General features: G+C 48.0%; 3 protein-coding genes across 3 annotated transcripts; 2 read left to right on the top strand and 1 right to left on the bottom strand.

Annotated features, from left to right (window-relative positions):
• Window positions 1–2,545: 2,545 nt before the first annotated feature.
• On the top strand, window positions 2,546–5,795 carry PLA2G1B (phospholipase A2 group IB). The gene is made up of 4 exons (XM_048821914.2): window positions 2,546–2,597; window positions 3,005–3,164; window positions 4,000–4,127; window positions 5,642–5,795. Exons 1-4 carry the CDS (start codon window positions 2,564–2,566, stop codon window positions 5,758–5,760), a joined length of 441 nt encoding a protein of 146 aa, XP_048677871.2. The 5' UTR covers window positions 2,546–2,563; the 3' UTR covers window positions 5,761–5,795.
• A 1,127-nt stretch (window positions 5,796–6,922) lies between these two features.
• On the top strand, window positions 6,923–21,505 carry LOC142069364 (uncharacterized). Its single transcript, XM_075120186.1, has 6 exons — window positions 6,923–7,421; window positions 8,833–8,956; window positions 19,357–19,523; window positions 20,020–20,093; window positions 20,474–20,575; window positions 21,337–21,505. The coding sequence occupies exons 1-6, from the start codon at window positions 7,200–7,202 to the stop codon at window positions 21,503–21,505; spliced, it is 858 nt and encodes a 285-aa protein (XP_074976287.1). The 5' UTR covers window positions 6,923–7,199.
• Window positions 11,444–18,151, bottom strand: LOC125622937 (hydroxysteroid 11-beta-dehydrogenase 1-like protein B). Its single transcript, XM_048821587.2, has 6 exons — window positions 16,027–18,151; window positions 14,665–14,795; window positions 14,127–14,238; window positions 12,838–13,026; window positions 12,024–12,167; window positions 11,444–11,731 (listed from the first exon to the last, which is right to left on the bottom strand). The coding sequence occupies exons 1-6, from the start codon at window positions 16,124–16,126 to the stop codon at window positions 11,517–11,519; spliced, it is 891 nt and encodes a 296-aa protein (XP_048677544.2). The 5' UTR covers window positions 16,127–18,151; the 3' UTR covers window positions 11,444–11,516.
• Window positions 21,506–22,186: the final 681 nt, after the last annotated feature.

Raw genomic sequence — 22,186 nt, 5'->3', positions numbered from 1 at the left:
CGCATTTGATCTTGTGCTTTTTCAGGGAGTTTCTTGAGCAAATGCTGTAGTTTTCTTTTGGTAACTCTCAGTGGGATCAGAGGGTAATGGCTTGTAGAAAGTGGTGTTGGAGAGCTGCCGAGCAGCCTCTTGTTCGTATTCCAACCTATTCAAGATGACAATAGCACCTCCTTTGTCAGCCTTTTTGATTATGATGTCAGAGTTGTTTCTGAGGCTGTGGATGGCATTGTGTTCTGCACGGCTGAGGTTGTGGGCCAAGTGATGCTGCTTTTCCACAATTTCAGCCCGTGCACGTCGGCGGAAGCACTCTATGTAGAAGTCCAGTCTGCTGTCTCAACCTTCAGGAGGAGTCCACCTAGAATCCTTCTTTTTGTAGTGTTGGTAGGGAGGTCTTGGAATTAATTTGCAAATTGGATACAATTAACTTAGGCTTGAATAGAGACTGGGAATGGTTGATTCATTATAAAAAGTAACCTTTCCTCCCTCCCACTGTTCCTCAGACATTCTTGTTAAACCCTGGATTTGTACTGGAAATGGCCCACCTTGATTATCATACACATTGTAAGGAGAGGTTTCAGAGTAACAGCCGTGTTAGTCTGTATTCGCAAAAAGAAAAGGAGTACTTGTGGCACCTTAGAGACTAACCAATTTATTTGAGCATAAGTTTTCGTGAGCTACAGCTCACTTCATCGGATGCATACTGTGGAAAGTTTAGAAGATCTTATTATATACACACAAAGCATGAAAAAATACCTCCTCCCACCCCACTCTCCTGCTGGTAATAGCTTATCTAAAGTGACCACTCTCCTTACAATGTGTATGATAATCAAGGTGGGCCTCAGACGTTCTTGTTAGACCCTGGATTTGTGCTGGAAATGGCCCACCTTGATTATCATACACAATGTAAGGAGAGTGGTCACTTTGGATAAGCTATTACCAGCAGGAGAGTGAGTTGGGGGGGGGGGGTGTGTGTGAGAGAACCTGGATTTGTGCTGGAAATGGCCCAACTTGATTATCATACACATTGTAAGGAGAGTGATCACTTTAGATAAGCTATTACCAGCAGGAATGTGGGGTGGGAGGAGGTATTTTTCATGCTTTGTGTGTATATAATAAGATCTTCTAAACTTTCCACAGTATGCATCCGATGAAGTGAGCTGTAGCTCACAAAAGCTTATGCTCAAATAAATTGGTTAGTCTCTAAAGTGCCACAAGTACTCCTTTTCTTATTGTAAGGAGAGTGATCACTGTACATAAGCTATTACCAGCAGGAGAGTGGGGTACAGAAGTTAAGCTGACTGGTCTGTAACTCCCTCGGTAGTCCTTATTTCCCTTTTTATAGATTGGCACTATATTTGCCCTTTTCCAGTCTTCTGGAATCTCTCCCATCTTTCATGTCTTTTAACAAATAATCACTAATGGCTCAGATATCTCCTCAGTCAGCTCCTTAGTATTCTAGGATGCATTTAATCAGGCCCTAGTGCTTAAAGACATCTAATTTGTCCAATTTTTAACTTATTCTTTCCCTATTTTAGCCTCTACTGATCTAACCTCATTTTCACTGGCGTTCACTATGTTAGATGTCCAATCACCACCAACCTTCTTGGTGAAAACTGAAACAAAGAAGTCATTAAGCACCTCTGCCATTTCCACATTTTCCTGTTATTTCTCTCCCCCACGCCCCATTGAGTAACGGCCTTGGTCTTCCTCTTGCTTCTAATGTATTTGTTTTCTTGTTACCCTTTATGTCTCTAGCTAGTTTGATCTCGTTTTGTGCCTTTGCCTTTCTCGTTTTGTCCATACATATTTGTGTTGTTTATATTCATCCTTTGTAATTTGACCTAGTTTCCACTTTTTGTAGGAATTTTTTTTTTATTTTTAGATCATTGAAGATCTCCAACCTCTCCCTCCTTCATGTTTTCAAAATAACAGCCTGCTTATCCCTTAGCATCACACAGTGCCTCCACCTGGCCACCCACCTCATGACAGAAGTCCATTCAGAATGGGGTGAACTGCTTTCACCCTATTATCTGGACCAGGCCAGGAGAACACAGGTGCACCTTCTGGACTGGAGATAAAATAGGGTGCCATGAAAATGTCAGGCTAGTTCCTAGGGGGATAGGTATTTGTGTCAGAGGAGTCATCAGCACAACTGCTACCATTGGTGCTAGTCTCACCAGAGGCCACACTGTCTGGGCTTGGAAACAGTTCTTCAGGCTTTGTAGTTGGGGAGCTTGCCCATGTTATACTGTATCTGTTTTATGGATGTCAAGAATTTATTTCCAGGACTTTACATTTAGCTTGTTACACAAGCATTATCTTAATTTTAAATTTAAAAAAAAACCAAGCTAAAGTATGCAGCTGGCCTGTTGGCTCCTGGAAAGGTAACTGCTGACCTTCAGCCAACTTTGCTATACTCTGTGATCCCACATCCCTTGACAGAAGTCTGCATTCGACAATGTAAACACTGCCCTGTTATCACACTTGTGTCAAGGTAAGGCTGTAATTATAAAGAGACTGATGCAGACCACAAAGACTATATTTTTCATACCCTGCTGAAGGAATGAAATTCATCCTGCTCATTCTGCTGTTTTCAGGTATGACTACATCATTTACTCACTCTCACGCCCTAAGTCTGTCTATCTTGCACATGTGTCACGGACTGGAGGTCTTGGTGGGTATGAACTCAACTTGCCACACATATGGCAGCAGACACAGGTAATTTATGGAAAGTGACAGTTTGACAATGAGCTCATCCACCTTCAGAAGCTGCCTCTGTGACACCCCATTTTTGATAGACAGGAGCATTAGCGCTTTAACTTCAAAAACCCAAAGAAGAAAGCTATTTTCCCACCCTCCCCCATATCCCAGTCTTTCGGATCTGATTAACATCAGTTTGGTTGTAGCTACAAGGGAACCAGATTGGGCACGTCTGAGACATGAATATGTGTTGTCTGCTACTGTCAGGTATAACTCCCACCTGAGTGTTTGTGTTTCTTCTCAGTGGGTGCGGCCAATGCCGCTACCATCTCCCGGGCTCTGTGGCAGTTCCGCGCACTAATCAAATGCGCCATCCCGAACAGCAACCCACTACATGATTACAATAACTATGGCTGCTACTGTGGCTTCGGAGGCAGCGGAACACCAGTGGACACCCTTGACAGGTTGGTGAGACTTTGCCTTCTCAGAACCCTTCCCTCTCCTTGCAGCTGTATCTGCAGTTCTTGCTGTCAGCCCTTTCCCAGGTGCCCCTGCCTGTAGGTGTTTGGAGAACATTCCTGGCTAATATGACATCCTGTGCCAAGAAATGGGGTTGTATTGTATTTCACTGTGTCCATTCTCAGGGGTTACGCATCATCCAAGCAGCTCCCCTTGTTTCACTCTTCTGCTGGTGGTTGCTATACTGAAGAGCTGAATTGAATGTGTAGTAGCAACTCTTGTAGTGGTGCTAAGTAGCAGCCAAGAGAGAAACAAATCAGGGTGACCAGATTTAAGCATACATCACAGGGCTTTGGACCCAAGTGATGCCACTGCAATGCTACTGATGTAAGTGCATGTGCAACAATAAGACTGAGAATTTGGCCCCTTATCTGGCAGATTACTTTCCCTTCAGAGATGCCCTACATTTGCTGTCTGATCATTGTGCCCTTTTGTTCAGAGTATTGTCTAGACCAGTGTTTCCCAAACTTGTGACGCTGCTTTTTCACGGAAAGCCCCTGGTGGGCCAGGCCGGTTTGTTTACCTGCCGCGTCCGCAAGTGCGGCCGATCGCGGCTCTCACTGGCTGCGGTTCACTGCTGCAGGCCAATGGAGGCTGCGGGAAGCGGCACCGGCCTAAACAAACCAGCCCAGCCTGCCAGGGGCTTTCCCTAAACAAGTGGCATCCCAAGTTTGGGAAACACTGGTCTAGACAATCCACCCTAGTTAGATAACTTAAAACAAGCCAGCTGAGCTCAAGCCTGAGTACATGGTTCTGAATGTATTCCCCATTGTTTCACAGGTGCTGTCAGGTGCATGATAACTGCTATTCTATGTCCAAGAAGCTTTCAGCGTGTAAAGGACTTCTGGACAACCCTTACACAGAGGTGTATACCTACAGCTGCTCAGGCACCACCATTACCTGTAGTAGTATGTCTGCCTTCTCTTATTTCACTTTAGCCACTGGTTTCTTTTTTATGGGGGTTTGATCTAAGTTGCATCTCCTTCAGCAGGAAGGTGCTTCCTAAGCAAGCTCCCCTCCATACCATTACCCACTTCAGTAGAGATGGTGTTTGCCAGGAGTGGGTATACCTCCCTGTAGAGACTCTGTAGCAATCACATTCTACACAGCATAGCCCATAGCTCTGGTTTGAAAGGCCTTAACTCCTTGGGATCACAGGTTCATATCCAGGACACACATCAAAGGACAAAGCCTTTTGTCCTGCTAAACTTGGTTTTACACAGTGTCTGGTGCACAGAGCTCCCATCTCTTCTTAATAGCTAGCAAGTTTCATGTCAACTCTTATGAGAGGGAGTTTGCCCAAGAATCTTGCCCATAGTTTCCTCTCCTCCCACTGTTGAGGGCTATTTGACTGTAGCTCTTTATCCCTGGGGTGGCTGCATTTCACTAGTGGTGTGTTTGAAGTATTCTGGAAAGCACCTTGAGAGCATTTCAAATTAAAAGGAGAAGGTATGAGAGTGAAGGGAAGGAGTATAACTATTTAAGTTTATCAGTTTCACTAGCCAGCAGAGAGAATCACCTTGGCTGCCTCTCCTCCCTGCCACCTAGGAAGATTTAAAGTAGTCTGAAACTGCCTCTCTTAATACAGCTATTGCTTAAACATTTGAAAACTGAAAATATGTAACATTTCCATGATAACCATAGGGATACCCTCTGAGGCTGGTGACACCTAAAAGGGGATAGGCACAATTGACACCTCACAGGGTCAGGACTAGAGCAGTGGGTAAAAAGAATAAAATATCTGATTCAAAACAGCAGAGGTTTTGGCCTCCCCAAACTGCTGCCATTGCTTGGAATAAAAAAAGCTGTCCTATTACTAGAGGCCTTCTGAGTTTTCACCTTCCTCCGCAGCATGGGCCATGTACTTGGTAGGACCATCTTACTAAATCCTTTCCCTGCCATTGCAAGGCCCTTGGTGCAGCCGGTCCCTCCTGTTCTCTGCCTGGGGCACATCACCGTGTAGTCTTGCAAGGGCTGCACGGTGTTGACCTAATGCTGGCTGGTGGCTTGGCGTGGGTGGCTGGGAGGGGTCTGGTGGCCTGTGCAGGGCCGGTCTCAGCCAGGCCTGTAGACCCCAGGGGGGTGAGGCCACGGCTTTTACTGGCCCAGCTTGTGCTAGGGTAAGAGCCAAGCTTGGGGGGGGTCCAAGGCTCTTCTTCCGGGGGCGCTCCGTCCTCGCCCTCACAGGTAACGTGCCCAACGTCTAGGGCCCGGCCGGAGCGCTCCGAGCGGCCCACAGAGGCTCTGCCCCCACAGCCCAAGGGTGCCAGACGTGCCCTGGTGTCGTTCCCTCACCCCGCGCTGGGCTCGCCGCACGGGGAAGAGCCGGCCTAGTGAGCGGCCCCTGGGGCGGGCCAGGCCCGTGGCCGGACGCTCGCTGGCCGCTTTGCCCTCGCTGACGCCGCCTCCTTTCCCCCCGCAGCCAAGAATGACGAGTGCGAAATGTTCATCTGCGAGTGCGACCGCAAGGCGGCCATCTGCTTCTCGGAGGCGCCCTACAACCCGGAGTACAAGGACCTGGACTCCGCCCTGTGCGGCTGACCGACCGCCCGCCCGCCCGACTGGCCCCAGCCCCGGCCCCGGCCCCGCGCAATAAAGCCTAGCACCGCGCCGCGCCTCCCCCTTCTTCCTTCCTTCCTGCGCCTGGCAACCGCCACCAACCGCCCCGCGGGCCCGCCCACGGCAGCGCGCCAGGGTGGGCGGGGGGATGGGACCCGCCCGCTGGCCCCACCTACCGGCCGGTTCGGGGCAGAGGGCGAGGCGACACACGCTGGCTTCCCCGGAGTGACGTAGTAACCCCGCCCTCCCAACTGTCACACCAGCGCTTTGTCACGTGTGCGGCCCACGCGCCCACCTCCCCGATTGGGCCGCTAGGGACACGTGTTCCGGGAGCCGCCGTCCCCGCAATAACAGCCGCTACACAGAAGACAGGGAGTTCGTGAGCCCCGCCCACTCCCGGGGTAGGGGACAAGGAGCCACGCCCACTTCCCCGCCCCCATAGGAGACCTAGACCGTTCTCTCACTGTCCACCCCCACAGGGGACAGGGAGCCCCGCCCACTGACCCCATCGAAGACTGAGCCGCGCCCACTGCCATTCCCTCTCCCTCCCCCCACCCCCAGAGGGGGTTTGGGGCTGCAGAAACTGATCCATTGCTTCTTCCCTTCAATGGTATCAGGGGCGGGCAGTTTCACCTGCTACGCCTTCCCCAGTGTTGAGTAGACTGGTGGGGCCAGGTCTTTGCTTGAGTTGTAATGGGGCCTGGCTGTTCCCCTCCATATTTTCCAAGTTGCTGGATGGCCCCTCCTTACCTGTCAGGGAATAGGGGGGAGTGAGTGGGGGTCATCATGATCCAGGCCAGCCCCACCAGTGCTTGTGGGTCATGGTCCTGTTGCAAATGGCCTGTCACTTTGTGACACCCCCATGTCCCACGGGGGCACTGGCTGCACAGGGAGGTGGGGACAGAAGAGGAGGTTGTGGTACTGTGGTCACACTCTGGGTAGGAGAGTCTGAGGGGGCCTGCTCTGCTGCCACCTCTCTCTCTTAGGAGAGGGGATTTGGCTCCTCAGCGGCATTGAGCCAGCTCCTCTCCCCAGCTGGAAGTCACTTCCCTCAAACAGGATGCAGGTCATGGTCCCAGCTGCCCTTGGAGGAAAATGTTTGTGTGCAGAGGAGCCTAAGAGAAGCCCTGCCCAAGAGGATCACTTATCTCCTTATTTTCCTGTGGGAGGATGTTCTGTCCTGAAGCTTCCAGCAATTTCAGCAACTCTTATTCCCTACACAGACCCTCGCCAGGAGAGGTTGGCACTAGGATAGCTATGAGCTCCTACTAGAGCAGCAATCTACCCTCTTGTGAGTCAGTGTCAGGCCCTCAGGATGGGAAAGGAGGGTGGCCTCTACTTTTCAGTCGGAAGTAACTCTGCTGGCTTGCTTTCCCATTCAGGATAGCTTTACTGCCTGTCTTTCTCTAGCGAAGTGTAGGATGGAGACCTTGGATGAGTTTGACAATGAATACCCCCTCAGTATGTCATTCTGCAAGCTGATTTCCCCTGAGGACTTTGAAGTACAGTCTTTATCCTACACTGAGCAGTGCCTGCAAGAATTGTATACAAACATGGAGCAGAGCCCAGGGATCTGTGAGAGGGTCATGCGAAAGCGGAAGCAGATGGAGAAAGAAGCATCTGGCCTGGCATCATTTTTAAAGGTACCTGCAGTGCCTTCCTGACTAACAGTTCCCCCCACCAAATATCTGAGATTATTGGGGGAGATTTTATCAGGAATAACAGCGAGAGAATGTTCTCTCGGAGCCAGGAACTCTTGACCACTCTAGTAATGAGACAAATCACCTTGTAGTTTTCCACCACCACTCTTTCCCTGTTTCTGCTTAGGCTGCTGGTATCTGTGCCACAAGAGGAGGGAAAAGTCTGTTTTCCAAATTGTGCATGAGCTTTCCTGAAACCCGCATCCCTCTCAGGGTTCCCCCCTGCCTCCAGCATGGAAAAGCCTGGATGTAGCCTCATCACATGACCTGGATCAATCTCTTCTGGGACTAGGGAATGAAGTGCTAGCTTGAGACCACCACTCTAGTCTCCACCTGCGTGTTGACTCTGATTCTCAGATCGCTATTTGCAAAGTGGTCCAAGCTTTAAGGGGAGTTAAATGTTACTGAAATCACAGGTTATGGTGATATATGTTCAGCCTGGTCAATATGAATCCAGTCATGCGATTTCCACTAAAGGGAATTATGGGAGCAAATTCCCCTCACCCAATGGAAAAATTACTCTCTTTTTTAGGAGTTTTTTATGTTTGTTTGCTGGGGGAGTGTGCAGGGAATAGAGACTGGAATCGACAGAGGAAGTGCTACTGAAGCTATTGTTGTACTTCCTCCTTTTCCATGTAGTAAGGGCTCTTTAGGTTGACTCGGATACTCTCGCCAGCTCTCTATCTGCTCTGTGACATTAACTTTCCCCTGATTCCAACCCACATGAATCTAATGGCAGCCTGAAGGCACCTGACCATTCTGTGTATGTCACCGCTCTGGCAGTGTAAAGGGTCCTTAAAGTCAGTGTAAATGTCCCCCTGAGACTTCCCCTTGTGCAGGGAGCTGCCTGACCAGTGTAAAAGCTCTACCCCAGTCCTTCTCCTAGTCCATAGCATAAGGGTCCATTGAGGGGATGGCCAGATTTCACAGCACTACAGCTGTTCTCTGCTTAACAGAGTTCACAGGGAGCTATGGGAAGCAGAATGTTAGAGCAGCCCAGAGGCTGCTGCAACTTACACTGCGAGCAGGCACAGCCCTACTCAGCATCAGAATAGGGGGGGTAAAAAGATAGCTTCAGGCTATCTTTGTGATTTCAGATCACTAACGCTCCCATTGCACACAGAGCCTGGTTTTCAGTTGCTCTGTTCCTGTACTTGGGGCAGGGATAGAAGCTGTGGGAGGGACAAACAGAACATCAAAGCCATAACAGCTGGTATGTGGGATACTGGAGAGATGGTTAGGTAGTCTTGTGAACCAACAGTCCACCTTGGCTATTAGACAGCAGTACCCACTGCAGAGGCGAATAGCAGTGCCTTACCCTCCATTCCCCCCCACCCCCCATGTTGTTTTCTAGGCCAAGTTTTTCTGGACACTTCAGGGAGAGATGAATTACTGTAACTATGTGGGGATTGCGGAGATGCAAGAGAAGGTGGTGCAGCTGAAACGAGACATGCAGAAAGTGAACAGCTATGCTCGGGGTAATCCCTGTGCTTCAGTATCCATTTAGACATGTGGCACAACTCTTGGAAATTTCCCTTCTTGGCTCTTCCTCTCAGACTCCCCTCTCTCCATCCTGTGGCTTGTGATGCAGAAGAGAAAATGCAGCGATGTTATAACAGTGCCTTTCCCTATTGGGAAGGGATAACTCAGAAGTCTAAGCTCAAGCTTGAAATAGCTAAGCTCTCTGAAACAGCAGGCTTAAATCCACCCTTCATGCTTCTGAGGCAGTTTCATTTAGCTAGCATCTCTCTACTGATTTTTATCCATAGATCTGAATGCTTTACAAAGGGAGATAAGCAGTATTATCTCTGTTACCTATGAAGAAATAGCCTCAGGGAGGTGAAGTGACTTTGTGAAGGTCACACAGTGAGTTGGTGGCATGGCTGTGAATTGTACCGAGGTCTTCTGTCTCCAAGTCTAGTACCTGGACAACACAGCCTCCCCAGTTTGCCTCATTGTCCTGTGCCAAAATTTCCCTTTCATTGTGCACCCGTTGTGTGCCACTCTCCCACCCCTGAGCTGGCTATGTTTTAGTGGTGGTTTATGTATAAAAGTTTGTGAACCACTTTGGGATGTCTGGGATGAAAGGTGTTATAGAAATATTAGATGTAATTGTTTGTTAATTAGCTGTTTGGATTCTGATGGCCATTTTCACCCCAGTCTATGATATAGCTCTGATGTTTCCTTCTCAGTCCTCGGCCTGGTAGTTATATTAGCAGCTGGTATAGAGTGGGAGAGGGGGTGTGGGGTGTGTGTGTGCGTGTGTGTATCAATCTACAGCACTTCAGCATGCCTCACACTAACTCTGTGGATCCTCCTGATGCACATTAAAAGTTCCCTAGTGTGTATTGACATCCTACAGCTTGAAACAGAGAGATTGGGGACTGTCCCTCATCATTCTGATCTAGTTGGCGGACAGCAGCTCTGAGGTCTGCCCAGAAGCCTATACAACTGTATAGTTTTGAACTACTTAGAAGAGCAGGGAAAGGACAGCCCTTGACAGGGAAGTGCTCTCTCTGTATCCCCACTCTAGGGTCTAATTCCATGCATTATTAGGTAGTCTGTGGTAGCTGCACGTGCACCTCAGGCCAGGCTGGGGGTAACAGTCCAACTAGAGGAGACTGTAAGCTACACGTGTCAAGGTGTCCAGATGCTAGAGGTGAGTGAAGGATGGAGTTGCATGTCATGGCCCTGCCCAGATCTAAGGTGTGTATTTTGGGGCTCATTGGGGAAATCTTTGCTCAACATAAGAACGGCCATTCTGGGTCAGACCAAAGGTCCATCTAGCCCAGTATTCTGTTTTCTGACAGTGCCCAATGCCAGGTGCACCAGAGGGCATGAACAGAACAGGTAATCATCAAGTGATCCATCTCCTGTTGCCCATTCCCAGCTTCTGGCAAACAGAGGTTAGGGACACCATCCCTGCCCATCCTGTTTAATAGGCATTGATGGACCTAACCTCCATGAATTTATCTAGTTCTTTTTTGAAACCTGTTATAGTCTTGGCCGTCACAACAACCTCTGGCAAGGAGTTCCACAAGTTGACTGTGCGTTGTGTGAAGAAATACTTCCTTTTGTTTGTTTTAACTTGCTGCCTATTAATTTCATTTGGTGGCCCCTAGTTCTTGTGTTATGAGAAGGAGTCAATAACACTTCCTTATTTACTTTCGCCACACCAGTCATGATTTTATAGACCTCTATCATATCTCCCCTTAGTCGTCTCTTTTTCAAGCTGAAAAGTCCCAGTCTTATAAATCTCTCTCTTACAGCAGCCGTTCCATACCCATAATCATTTTTGTTGTCCTTTTCTGAACCTTTTTCAATTCCAATATATCTTTTTTGAGATGAGGCAACCACATCTGCAGGCAGTATTCAAGATGTGGGTGTACCATGAATTTATATAGAAGCCATATGATATTTTCTGTCTTATTATCTATCCCTTCCTTAATGATTCCCAACATTCTGTTAGCTTTTTTGACTGCCGCTGCACATTGAGTGGATGTTTTCAGAGAACTATCCACAAGACCCCAAGATCTCTTTCTTGAGTGGTAACAGCTAATTTAGACCCCATCATTTTATATGTATAGTTGGGATTATGTTTTCCAATGTGCATTACTTTGCATTTATCAACATTGAATTTCATCTGCCATTTTGTTGTCCAGTCACCCAGTTCTAAGAGATCCTTTTGTAGCTCTTCGCAGTCTGCCTGGGACTTGACTATCTTAAGTAGTTTTGTATCATCTGCAAATGTTGCTACCTCACTGTTTACCCTTTTTTCCAGCTCATTTATGAATATGTTAAATAGGACTGGGCCCAGTACAGACCCCTGTGGGACACCACTATTTACTCTCTCCATTCTGAAAACTGACCATTTATTCCTACCCTTTGTTTCCTATCTTTTAACCTATCTCTCTTTCTATACACTTTGGAAAGATTATGTCCAGCACAAACATGAGTCCAGCATCTCAGTTGCCCCCTCTGCTTGAGCAGGGTTTTCCTTTTATTGTGCTTCCACGTGAAATTGAACTGCCCTGAGGCTTAGAGGATATTTTCCAGGACGAGGAATTTGTCCAGCAGCCTTTCCATCAGGCCTGGCATCCATTCCTTCAGCAGCAGCAGGGGCTTTAGGGTCCAGTAAGGATATATGACCTCTCGATGTCGCAGCACACCAGCCCGCACCACTTCCCGTGCACACTCTTCTTTGGGACTTGCCTGCATGGTGATTTTATCACCGATGATTTTCAAAGCATTGTCTGGGATGAAGAGAACAATTATCACACAGGGTATCTCCTTTCCTCTCTTCTTCCAGATTAAACAGACTGCATCTGGGTGCATTGGGGAGCATAAACTCTCTGAACTACAGGAGCCAACACCCAAGCCTTTTCTATAGTTCTTAAGATCATCATCATGTAATAAATCTCCTGACCTCCCCTTATTCCCCGGAGATTATCTCTCAACATCTGGATGATATTTTTCCCCTTCTGCACTGTGTATTGCAGCCTAATGATTGGGTCTGCCCAGCAGAGAGTAGCATTTTTGTTTTACCTGTGTCAATATATCCCAGCACAGCAACTGTGACTGAGAGACTGATCTCCCGAAGGTGCAGCTCCCTGCGTAGCGAGCTGTAGAATCCTTCCAGAGCAAACTTGGCTGCATTGTACGAGAGGGTGAATGGACCTCCAATGCGACCTGAAGAGAATCAAAGCAATAGGAATAGCTGAGAAGTTCCCCCAAGGAAACGATTTGCTGAGGGGAAAGGTTTTAGGCAAATGGAGCTGTCAGAGGACAAACTGGAGTCTCATGTAGATCCAAGTCTAAATACTGTTCAGATCATTTTTCTGTTGCATAACTGCCAACCTCAGAAACCAGACATGTCTTCTATTAGATGGGGCAGCCCCACCAGCTCTTGCTGGGATCCCATCGAATCTCACAAGCTAAACAGTGTCAGGGCATGTCATGGGAGGAGACCTCCAGGGGCACCTGTAGATGGTTTGGTAGGTGGCCCTCTTTACTCTGCTTTGAGTTCCTACTCAGACTAAATCCCCAGCGTAGCTGCATTTCAGTGATGGGTGAGTGATCCCAGTGAACAGTTTGTACTGAGCATTTTGAAAGACAGATTTGGAGGAGAGTTGTAATTACCCATCCTCTGCCACCAAAGAGTTAACAAAACTTCTCTGGAACTAGAAGCCTTTGTAACAGGCAGGAAGAGATTGGCTGTTGTTGTAACTAATGGCTTTTCCTGTGGAGGAGGTGAGATGAAACAATGATTCCACCAGTATTGTTAGCTGTGAGATTGGTTTGACTGAGTAGGGCAGTTTGGATGCGTTCACTGGTAACTGAAAGGAGCAGCCTTCCTTACCACTCAGAGACGATATGACAATGATGCTGCCCTGAGACTCTTGCAGCATGGTCATTGCAGAAACTGTCAGCTGGACGTAGCTCAAGAAATTGACAGTCATAGAGCTGGTCACTGCTGCCATGTCTCCTTGGAATGGGCCAAACCGGCCACTTCCCCCAACGTGGTTCAAAACCAGGTAGTCAAGACCCCCTGAAAGAGAAGGGGAAACACAGATTCAGATGAAGTATGTGCATCTGTTCTTGGATCAGATGGATGCGGTACACTATCTGCCCTCCCCGCTCCAAGATAGCAGCCGTTCTGAATCAGAGTCTACCAGAATCAGGGGATCTGCAGTGGGATGCACTCACATTTCAACCCAAATATTTCTTAGGTGGAGCTAGACTTACAGCCACTGAAGTCAATATCTAAACTCCCACAGATTAAAAGGGAATACTACTGGACTCTGGTATTGTCGGCCTTGATCCCAAGCTAATTCCCACTCTTTGTTCCCCAGAGTTGGGATGCACATCAACTATTCCCATATACCCTCCTGCTGATGCTCGTTTCGGCTGATGGCTTTGGAGTCAGGGCCCTAGCGGAGAAACCACTCACAGCTCCATCCTGCTTATAAGCCAGTGGAGCCATCTCAGGTTCTGCTTTTCTCTCCTCTGTGCAGACTCCTGGAGACCTCCCCCACTCTCACTGCAGCCTTCCCCCCCTCCCTGATAAATCTGACCTAGCACCCACTGAATGTCTGACTTGTCTGCAGCTACTCCGTGCACACTCGAGTGCTCCATTGTGAGAAATGGTGCTTGTTCCATCTGACACCGCGCACAGGCCGCTTGGGATGAAGCAGTCACTGTTGATTAAAGCCAGGACCCTTTTCCATGGAGGGCCCCAACATCTGTGATGGAATAATACTAATGGCTGTTCAACTTCCCAATGAAGCTGCCCTGCTACCACTGAGGTTTAGTGCAGGGATTTCCCAGCTGGGGCCTGGGGAAGTCCCCGTTGTTTGGAAGAGCACCTAAGCTGGTCATTCTGGAATTATCTGCATCTCTGCTGCCAGTTGAAGTAATTAGTTATTCAAAAGAGAGCTGCACTAACCCTATAGGGAATCAATGTTTGGGAATCTGCGTGGCTGGGCCAATTCCTAGGATGATTAGGCTTTTTCCGGGTAGCAGAAAAATGGAGCATCCTGTTTTAGGGAAAGGCAGCGTGGGTGATTGGAGTAGTTGACCCAGGAGAGGTCTGTGTCCTTCCCTGTCCCAGGAGGACACGAAAAAGGAGGGAAGCGATGCAAGTTTTACCCAGTTTGTTTCTGGTTTCTTCAATGACATTCTGGGCTGAAGTCAAGTTGTTCATGTCGGACACCACGTGCCTGGCGGAACTCGCCCCCAGTTCCAGACACTTCTGTGCCACCTGCAGAGAAAAGAGCAGCCATCAGCAAAGAACCTGACACTGCAGCAGGCTGTGCAGCCTTCTGCGTGGCAGCTGTTTCATAGCACAGAGTAGAGCGTGCAGCTGCCTGCTTCAGTTCGCCCCAGGTTAATGGATGGGGCAGGAGCTCAGTCTAGCATGAAATAGAAGGGACTGAATGCAGCTGAAGAATCACATTGGGCAGGGGAGCAAAGAAGTGATGATTTGCAGTAGCGTGCTCAAGGCCACATCCTGGCCTCGGGTGTGAATACAATTTCTGTTGAGAGAAGGGGGTTGTAATGTGGGTGGGTGGCCAATGTGTCCTGGCGTTTGGCCACCTCTGCACCCTGCTGTGTGGGTTTGGAGAGTGGGGTATAATAGAAGCCCAAATGTTCCATTTCTCCACCCTCTTTGGGTTGGGGGTCTTACCTCCTTGAGCTGCTTCTCCCTCCTGGCAGTGAGGAGCAGGTGTGCTCCCATTCGTGCAAACTCATAGGCTATTTGTTCCCCAATCCCAGTGCTCGAACCAGTGACCAGCACACGCTTCCCTCGCACCATTTCTGGAGGTTTAAAAGGCTGTTAGCAGGAATTTGACCAACTGCTTCCCTAAGATACTGGGCATCAGGGAGCCCCAGGACTCCAACACTGATTCTCTAAATCCCAACAATATGTGCCATCGAAGAAGGTCTATCTTTTCATCTGTAAAATGGAGGTAGTGATACTCTAGGAGTACTGAGAGTATTCGTTTGTAAAGTGCTGAGTACCGGCACCAAATTGTTTGTACAACTGGGGAGTCGTTACACCTTTGATCATCCTGACCTGTTGGAGGAGAGACCACTTGTGATATGGGCTTATGTGTAATTGGACAAGTTAGGGAGGGAAAGGACCTGTTAGGTCACCCCATCCCTCTCCCTGCCACTACAGGATATGGTACATTTACTAGAGTTTGTCCAGGCTTGCTTTAAATGTCCCAAGCAATGGGGCTTCCACCATTTCCCTTGGAAGACTATTCCACAGGCTAATGCAGCTCTCTGCAAATGTGGCCTTGCCCGCTATTACAGAAAGCATGTTCCCCAAACGCATGGCTCCTGTGATAGTTCCCAATCCCCAGAGGGAGCTCATGGTGAGCACCAGAAAGTTGGTTCTCTCAGTGGCTTCTTTTAGAAAGAGGTATTTTCTCCCTTTCCTGATATTCGGGTTCCCCAACCTCTGAAACAAGGTTATCCCAAGTCCTGGTCTGTCTTTGCTACTCAGAACCAGCATTCCTCCTTTGTCACCACCTGGAGGAAATCTTGCAGCCACAAGCTTCCATTGTGATACCACGTCTGTAGGAAAGTATCTGGCTTCTCTTAGGGCATCATTGGGGCTCATTTTCTGTCAACATTCTGCATTTTCTAAACTCATTGGAGTGGTTCCCCTTACAGTGGAGACTGAGCCACATGTTCCCTGCTTCATTACCCCCTTTTACACTGGCCTTTCTCTCTGTTCACCTCTTGTTTTTCAGCTCCAACTTTCTGTATACCTCTTAAATAGATCATTGTCATAGATCTAACTTAGTTTTAGAAAGTATTTTCAATTGCTTTGGATGCTGACAGTAGTCACCAAATGGGGGGTCATCTTTTCCCTTTACACTGAGCTGGGAGAGTGCCACAAAAGGGGACTAACCTCCATCCTGATTTCAGCTCAGTTTTTGGCAATCAGCGAAAGATCTGACTGTAACAGGGAGTCAGCGCTAGCCCTCTTCTGTGCCTGGGGTGTGAATTCCCTGGGGTCCCGTCCTGCTTTGCTTACCTGCAGATAGGGTTTCCTGGCTGTAGAAATAATAAGCACATAGGCCAACAAGGAGCGAGAGGAGAAGCCTGATTGCAGCCATTGTATCAGCTCTGTGCATAGACACTGGAGTGAATCATTAAACCCAGCAGGCTCTTTCATGTCCAAGTGATAAACAAGTGAGGGTCACAATTTGATTTCAGCATATGTCACTGTCCGATTTCTCTCACCAGCCTCACATTGGAGCACTTCCCTCCTGCCAGCAGTTTGTACTAGACTAGGTATGCACTGGGGCAGCGATTTACTGTTTAACCCAGATCCCCTTTTGCACAGTGCACCACATATGGTGCCATCCCTTCTGAGCTGCATCCAAATGAACTGGCTTGAACTACATGGAAGATGTTAATTGGCTCCTGTTTAGGGAGACAGTTACTCCCCTTTGTTGTGGGAGAGCAGACTCTGAAAGCTGCTGCAGACCATTAGCAGCCATTTGAATGTCCTCTTACTGTCCCTTGTCAATATGAGCATTTTGAGGGATGGGGGGTTAGGGTGAGACCCAAAGAACATTGGAGGCAGCTTCTCCATCCTGACTGGCTGGTGGGGAGGGTCACTAAACTGTACTATATACATTCTTGTACTTTGCTCATCAGCATAGTATCTGAGTGCCCTCCAATAGTGCATTAAGCAACATGATTAACATCTGCCATATGTTGTTTGGTCTCTGATCCTCTCTCCACAGGGAGAAGTGTGTGCATTGGTGTCTTGTTTTGACAGTTTTTTTTTAATAACTGGTGGTGTGACTTGTGATGGATCTTAGTTCCTGAGGAAGTTAATGTCATAGAACTTTCTCAAAAAGAAAAGGAGTACTTGTGGCACCAGACTAACACGGCTGCTACTCTGAGAACTTTCTCAGGAGCTGGTCCAAGACTGTCTCCTGCACAGACAAGCTTTTACCCTTATGGCAGAGAGAGCCATTGAGCCAGAGGAACATAGAGAACATTATCAGTGGAAAGCCATTGCCTCCCTCAGAGACCAGTAGGGTGACCAGACAGCAAATGTGAAAAATCAGGACGGGGGTGGGGGGTAATAGGAGCCTATATAAGAAAAAGACCCAAAAATCAGGACTGTCCCTATAAAATCAGGACATCTGGTCACCCTAGAGACCAGGGTGGGTCTGAATCTTCCCTTGTGTATGGCACTTTGCAGGATTTTTCTCACTGGCTCCCCACCATAATGGAGTGATAGAAAGGTCCGGAAATGCTCTCCTGCTTGGCAGTCGTCACTGGCTATAAGAAAGGGAGGCTGGAGAGTTTGGCTCCAAGTTCAGACAGAATTCACTGTGAATGCTAGTTATGTAACATAGCCTTAATGCTAAAGTGATGGGCACATCAGAACCGCCTGCAGCCTTTCTGTTGTGGGTCTGCTGTAAAGGAGAGATTAAGAATTATGGTCTAGTCCATCCTGAGATAAAACTGGCTCAAGCACCCACCACAGGGAGATGGTTCAGTTGTGTAAGCAGGGAAAGCTGGCTGAGTTGTTTGGATTGCTATGCTTGAGAGAGATGCAGTGAAGCAAGTCTGAAGCCTGTACACAGCACCCTGTGCTTGCCACCACAGAGGGATGCTCAAGCTTGTGGGATAAATGCCAGCAGACAAGAATGGACAAATAGCCCATCTAGTCTGGTATTCTCCCTCTAACCATAAGAGGTGTAAAACCCTATTGGTCATAATATACCTAACGTTTGATACTGACCCATTGCAGGGGAGAATTCAGATAATGCCTTGAAGCATGACAACTGTTGGCCCTTATAAATATTCCCCTAGCTGGTGCCTCTGCAGCTGCCATTCCTACTCATATAAAGTGTGACATTATTTTAAAATGCATTGGGTCTAATTTTCAAAGCTATAAGCAAAAATGCATAGGTTTCACTTGCACTTTGGGTATGGCACTTGGCACATGCCAAGAGCTAGCTATGTATCTTACTAGCCATCACATGCACAAATAGTAAATATGTATATTTGCCTCTAGCTTTTTGAAAATCATGCCCTCTAGACTATAATAAGCTATAACGATGCACTAATATATTGTGTCTGTGTTTCACTTTTTTATGTAAAAAGAAAAGGAGGACTTGTGGCACCTTAGAGACTAATAAATTTATTTGAGCATAAGCTTTCAAGAGCTACAGCTCACTTCATCGGATGCTCACGAAAGCTTATGCTCAAATAAATTTGTTAGTCTCTAAGGTGCCACAAGTCCTCCTTTTCTTTTTGCGGATACAGACTAACACGTCTGCTACTCTGAAACGTGTCACTTTTTTATGTGTTGTTGCAGCCATGTTGGTCCCAGGAGAGGCAAGGTGTGTGAGGTAATATCTTTTATTGGATCAACTTATCTTGTGGTGAGACAGAGACACTTTTGAGTTTACACTGGTCTCTTCTTCTTCTAATATCCTCGGACCAACACAGCTACAACAATGCTTCTCTATACCAGTTATTATTTCCTATATTCAGACAAACTCAAGATACATAGGTTACAGAAAATGGGTGCATGTGTGCGTGTGTGTGTGTATGCACAGAGTTTGGGATTTTTGCCAAAAAAAAAAAGGACCCAGCCTCCGCTGAGCTGCAGGCAGGATGGGTGGATAAAGAAGATCAATGGGTCCCTTTTGGATTTTAATGACTAAGAAGAATGTCACTGCATTAGACTGAAACCCAACAAATCAAATCTGTTTTAACTATGGGCATTCACTGGGTATGTTCAGCACACCAGGATTTTGCTCCCTCTCAGAAGGAGAGTGTCTTAAGCAGGGAGCAATCAGGTGCTTTAAGGAAAATGTCCTCTCTGAATTTATTACTGGTGAAAGGTGCTAGATTGACAAGGCTGGAGGGCAAAGTCCTCTGTCCCTACATTCACTGTCCACCAGCATTTCTCCTCTCCAACCTGGAAGGACAACTGCCCAAGGTGGGAGAGTTCAGTCTCCATGACCTCTCTGCTGAGATGGCCAACAGGTGGCCAGTTGTGCTGATGTGGACACTCACCCCCTAGGAACTTGACTGAGCCCCTCCACATTTATTTCCTGTAGGCCACAAGCAGCCACCAAGGGCTGATAACTTTCTGTCACAACTGACCTGAGCTGCATTAGGACAGCTGATCTAGGCTCCGTTGCCTATTACCAAACCCTGAGCCATTCAGTTCCCTTCTGGGCTTGATTTTTAAATACATGGTATCACAAGAACTGAAGAACTACATTGCACCCTGCCTGCCTCTCTGGGCAGTGACACACACCCTAAGGCCTTAAAGTTGCTGGTTTGAAGTGCTTTGGGGGTGTGCTTTTGTTTTCTTTTCTCATAGCTGCAAAGGCTGTGAAAGTGCGATATCCGAGGCAAGTGACTGGGAAGAAGCAAGCTCTGGAGGGAGGATTCTGTCCCTCCTGGGCCAGGACTTCTGGCTCCACCGCTCCTCCCAAGTTCACCATGCCCAGGGTCTTCGGACCTTTTCCCGAACTGATGAGCAAACAGGTTTGTATTTGGATCTTCCACTAATATGTTCCTGACATATCCTCAAGCCATGCAAGTCCTCCAGGCTGCCTGGGGTCCCTCTGCTACCCTCAGTGTAGCACAGTACACATGGCACCTGTCCCAGGCTGCAGCCCTCTGTAGTGTGGAGTTAACTCTGACTGTGGGCATTAATAGAGGAGCAGGAAGCAAGGCTTTCCCAATAGGAGGAAGTCCTCTCACAGTAGCAACTCCAGCCCCAGGCTCTCCCAGCAGAAATTCTGTAGGAAATGGGCAGGAGCACAGGCTGTGGGGGAGCTCACAGTTACTCCAAGTCTAGCCTCCCCAGTAGAGGCCCTGTAGAGAGTGGGATAGGAATGCTCATTGTGTGGAGGCTCCCAGCATCTCCATCCCAGCTTTAGCCTTTCCCAGCAGGAGCACTGACTGGTGGGTTAGCTAACTTGCTTGTGAAGAAACAATGCTTGTGCCGTTGTCTAACGAGTGCTTTTATTTCCAATAGATGGACAGAGCAACAGCTTCGAACACTGACCTGAAACACCACTGGGCTGGGGTGTCGACAATGAACCAAAAGAGGTTTGAGGCACTGGGGAGGGTCAGTACTGGCTAGGAGAGGTTGAGAAAGCAAGGAAGAGAGGAAGCACGTCCCCACTTCCTTATAGGTGATGGGGTGAGGGGGAAAGTGAACCTGTGATGGAGTTGGAGGGAAGCAGGCACTTGTCAGGTGTGGGCTGAAAACTCACTTGATTCCCTTCAGCCCCTGTAATGCTGCTCCTCCTGCAGCCTGGTCAGTGTGACACAGGGATCTCTTCCCTCTTGTCTGTTCCTATAGGACTACTACATCTCCCCCCACAGGTTCCACTTGTCCCCAGAGAACCAGGGTGAACAACAGGGCACTGCTCAGTTTAGCTGCAGTGAGTGATAGCTCTCTTCCTGAATGTCTTGTCTTCCAACAGCATGATCGATCTGCATCCTATAGTGCTGAACCCTGGTGGCTTTCATGCCTCGCTCCAGGCTGGTAACCACATCAATAAGCTGAGGTACACCGGTTTCTCAAGGTAGGTATCATTAGTTACCCACTATCTCAGGGCCAGATTCTGATCTCCTTGTTCTTTCTGAGTAGAACTGTACTGCACAAACAGTCCCATTGAAGAAATGGCAGAAGGCGCTGCTTCATGCGAGAAAGGGATGAGAATATGGCCCTTGGGGAGGGGCCTTTTGGCTCACTGTGGGATCTCCTTTTGGGGGGAGGAAAGGGGAATTTGATTACACATGAAAGGCTCTGATCCTGTTCTCACTGAAGTCAATGATGGCGAAGCTTCCTCTTCAGCAGTGCTGGATCAGGTTCAGCAGAAAGAAGGAATCCCATCGTCTCAGCCTTATACTGGTCAAGAACCTCCATAGGGAGGAAAAGGTTAAAGTCCATTGCATAAGAGTGCTAACAAATGAAGCAATGCAGTTTCAAGGATTGACTCTGCAATGATCAGATCCTTGGTTGGGAGCGGGAGAAGAGGAAGTGTAGTGGTAGTGAAGAGGCTGTAGAGCATTTGTATACCATCATACACTGTGCAGGTAGGTTCTGACCACTGGGAATTCATTCCATACCATGCTGTTCCTGTATATTTATATGTACCTCATGTAAACCATTAGAGGAATGTGGCTTAGCCTAATTTATCAGTAATGCCTGAGGGGAGCTGTGACTCCTTTCACCAGTGCTCAGCTGCTGGTACTGAACAAGTAAGGATAGGTGAAAGAGGTTAGCTACCCATCACATTACTTCTCCCTGGCTATCCTCACTGGAAATGTTTTCTTGTTCTAGGCCTCCTGGGAACAGTCCCAAGCCTTCTCCCCAAAAGGCAGGCCCTTCTGACATGAAGTCCACACCTTCTGTTTTTGACACTCCCATGCTGTCCAAGTTTCAAGGTGGCTCAGAAGATGACATGGATAATGAGAAACCTGGCCCCAGTTCCCCTCCAAAGGGAGCATAATTGTCTCTTCCTGTATGGAAAATTGCTACGTGAATAAAAGTTCCATGCAAGCTCCTTGACTGTGGGTGAGAACTCCGCTGTGTAGGAGCCTTGATGATAGTACAAAGAGAATAGCTGATTGATTGCTTGGGAAACTTTGGCAGGTGGGGCAATTCTAATAGGCCAGAGCTGGCATGATACTTGTGAGCATCAGCAAACAGACCTATGATTCACTGCAAAGGTGTCCCCATTTATGTAGAGCTGGTGGTCTGTGGTAGGGGGACATTAAGCTACCTCACTTCAGATGGTGGCATGTGTAGCAGGGTCTCCCCTAGCTTATTAGTTACTGCTGTCCTCGTCTGGATTTGAACAAGTGCATAAGCAGGGAAAACCTCTATGTCCCATAAGCAGCCCTCCCTACTTTGCTACTTGGAGAGGTAGTGTCCTTTCAGCAAGTGACCACAGCAGTCCTGGCCCTGTGCATTTATTATTATTCTCTTTGGATGGTTACTGTAGGAAACTGCCCTTGAAGATGGCACTGGAGCATTTTAATCTGCATCCTAATGGAATCTTAAGAACTCATCACAACACTGAAACCCCCTTATAGCAAGCAGGTCAGCTCAAAGACCCAATGTTTGCCCAGCGCACACTTCTGCCTCTCAATCTGTATACAGCAAAATACATCTTAAGGGACCAACAGAA

This window comes from Caretta caretta, chromosome 15 (assembly GCF_965140235.1).
Source record: "Caretta caretta isolate rCarCar2 chromosome 15, rCarCar1.hap1, whole genome shotgun sequence".
NCBI classification, from domain to species: Eukaryota; Metazoa; Chordata; order Testudines; family Cheloniidae; genus Caretta; species Caretta caretta.
The sequence above is the reverse complement of the archived record's forward strand: the minus strand, read 5'-3'. Positions and strand labels throughout refer to the sequence as shown.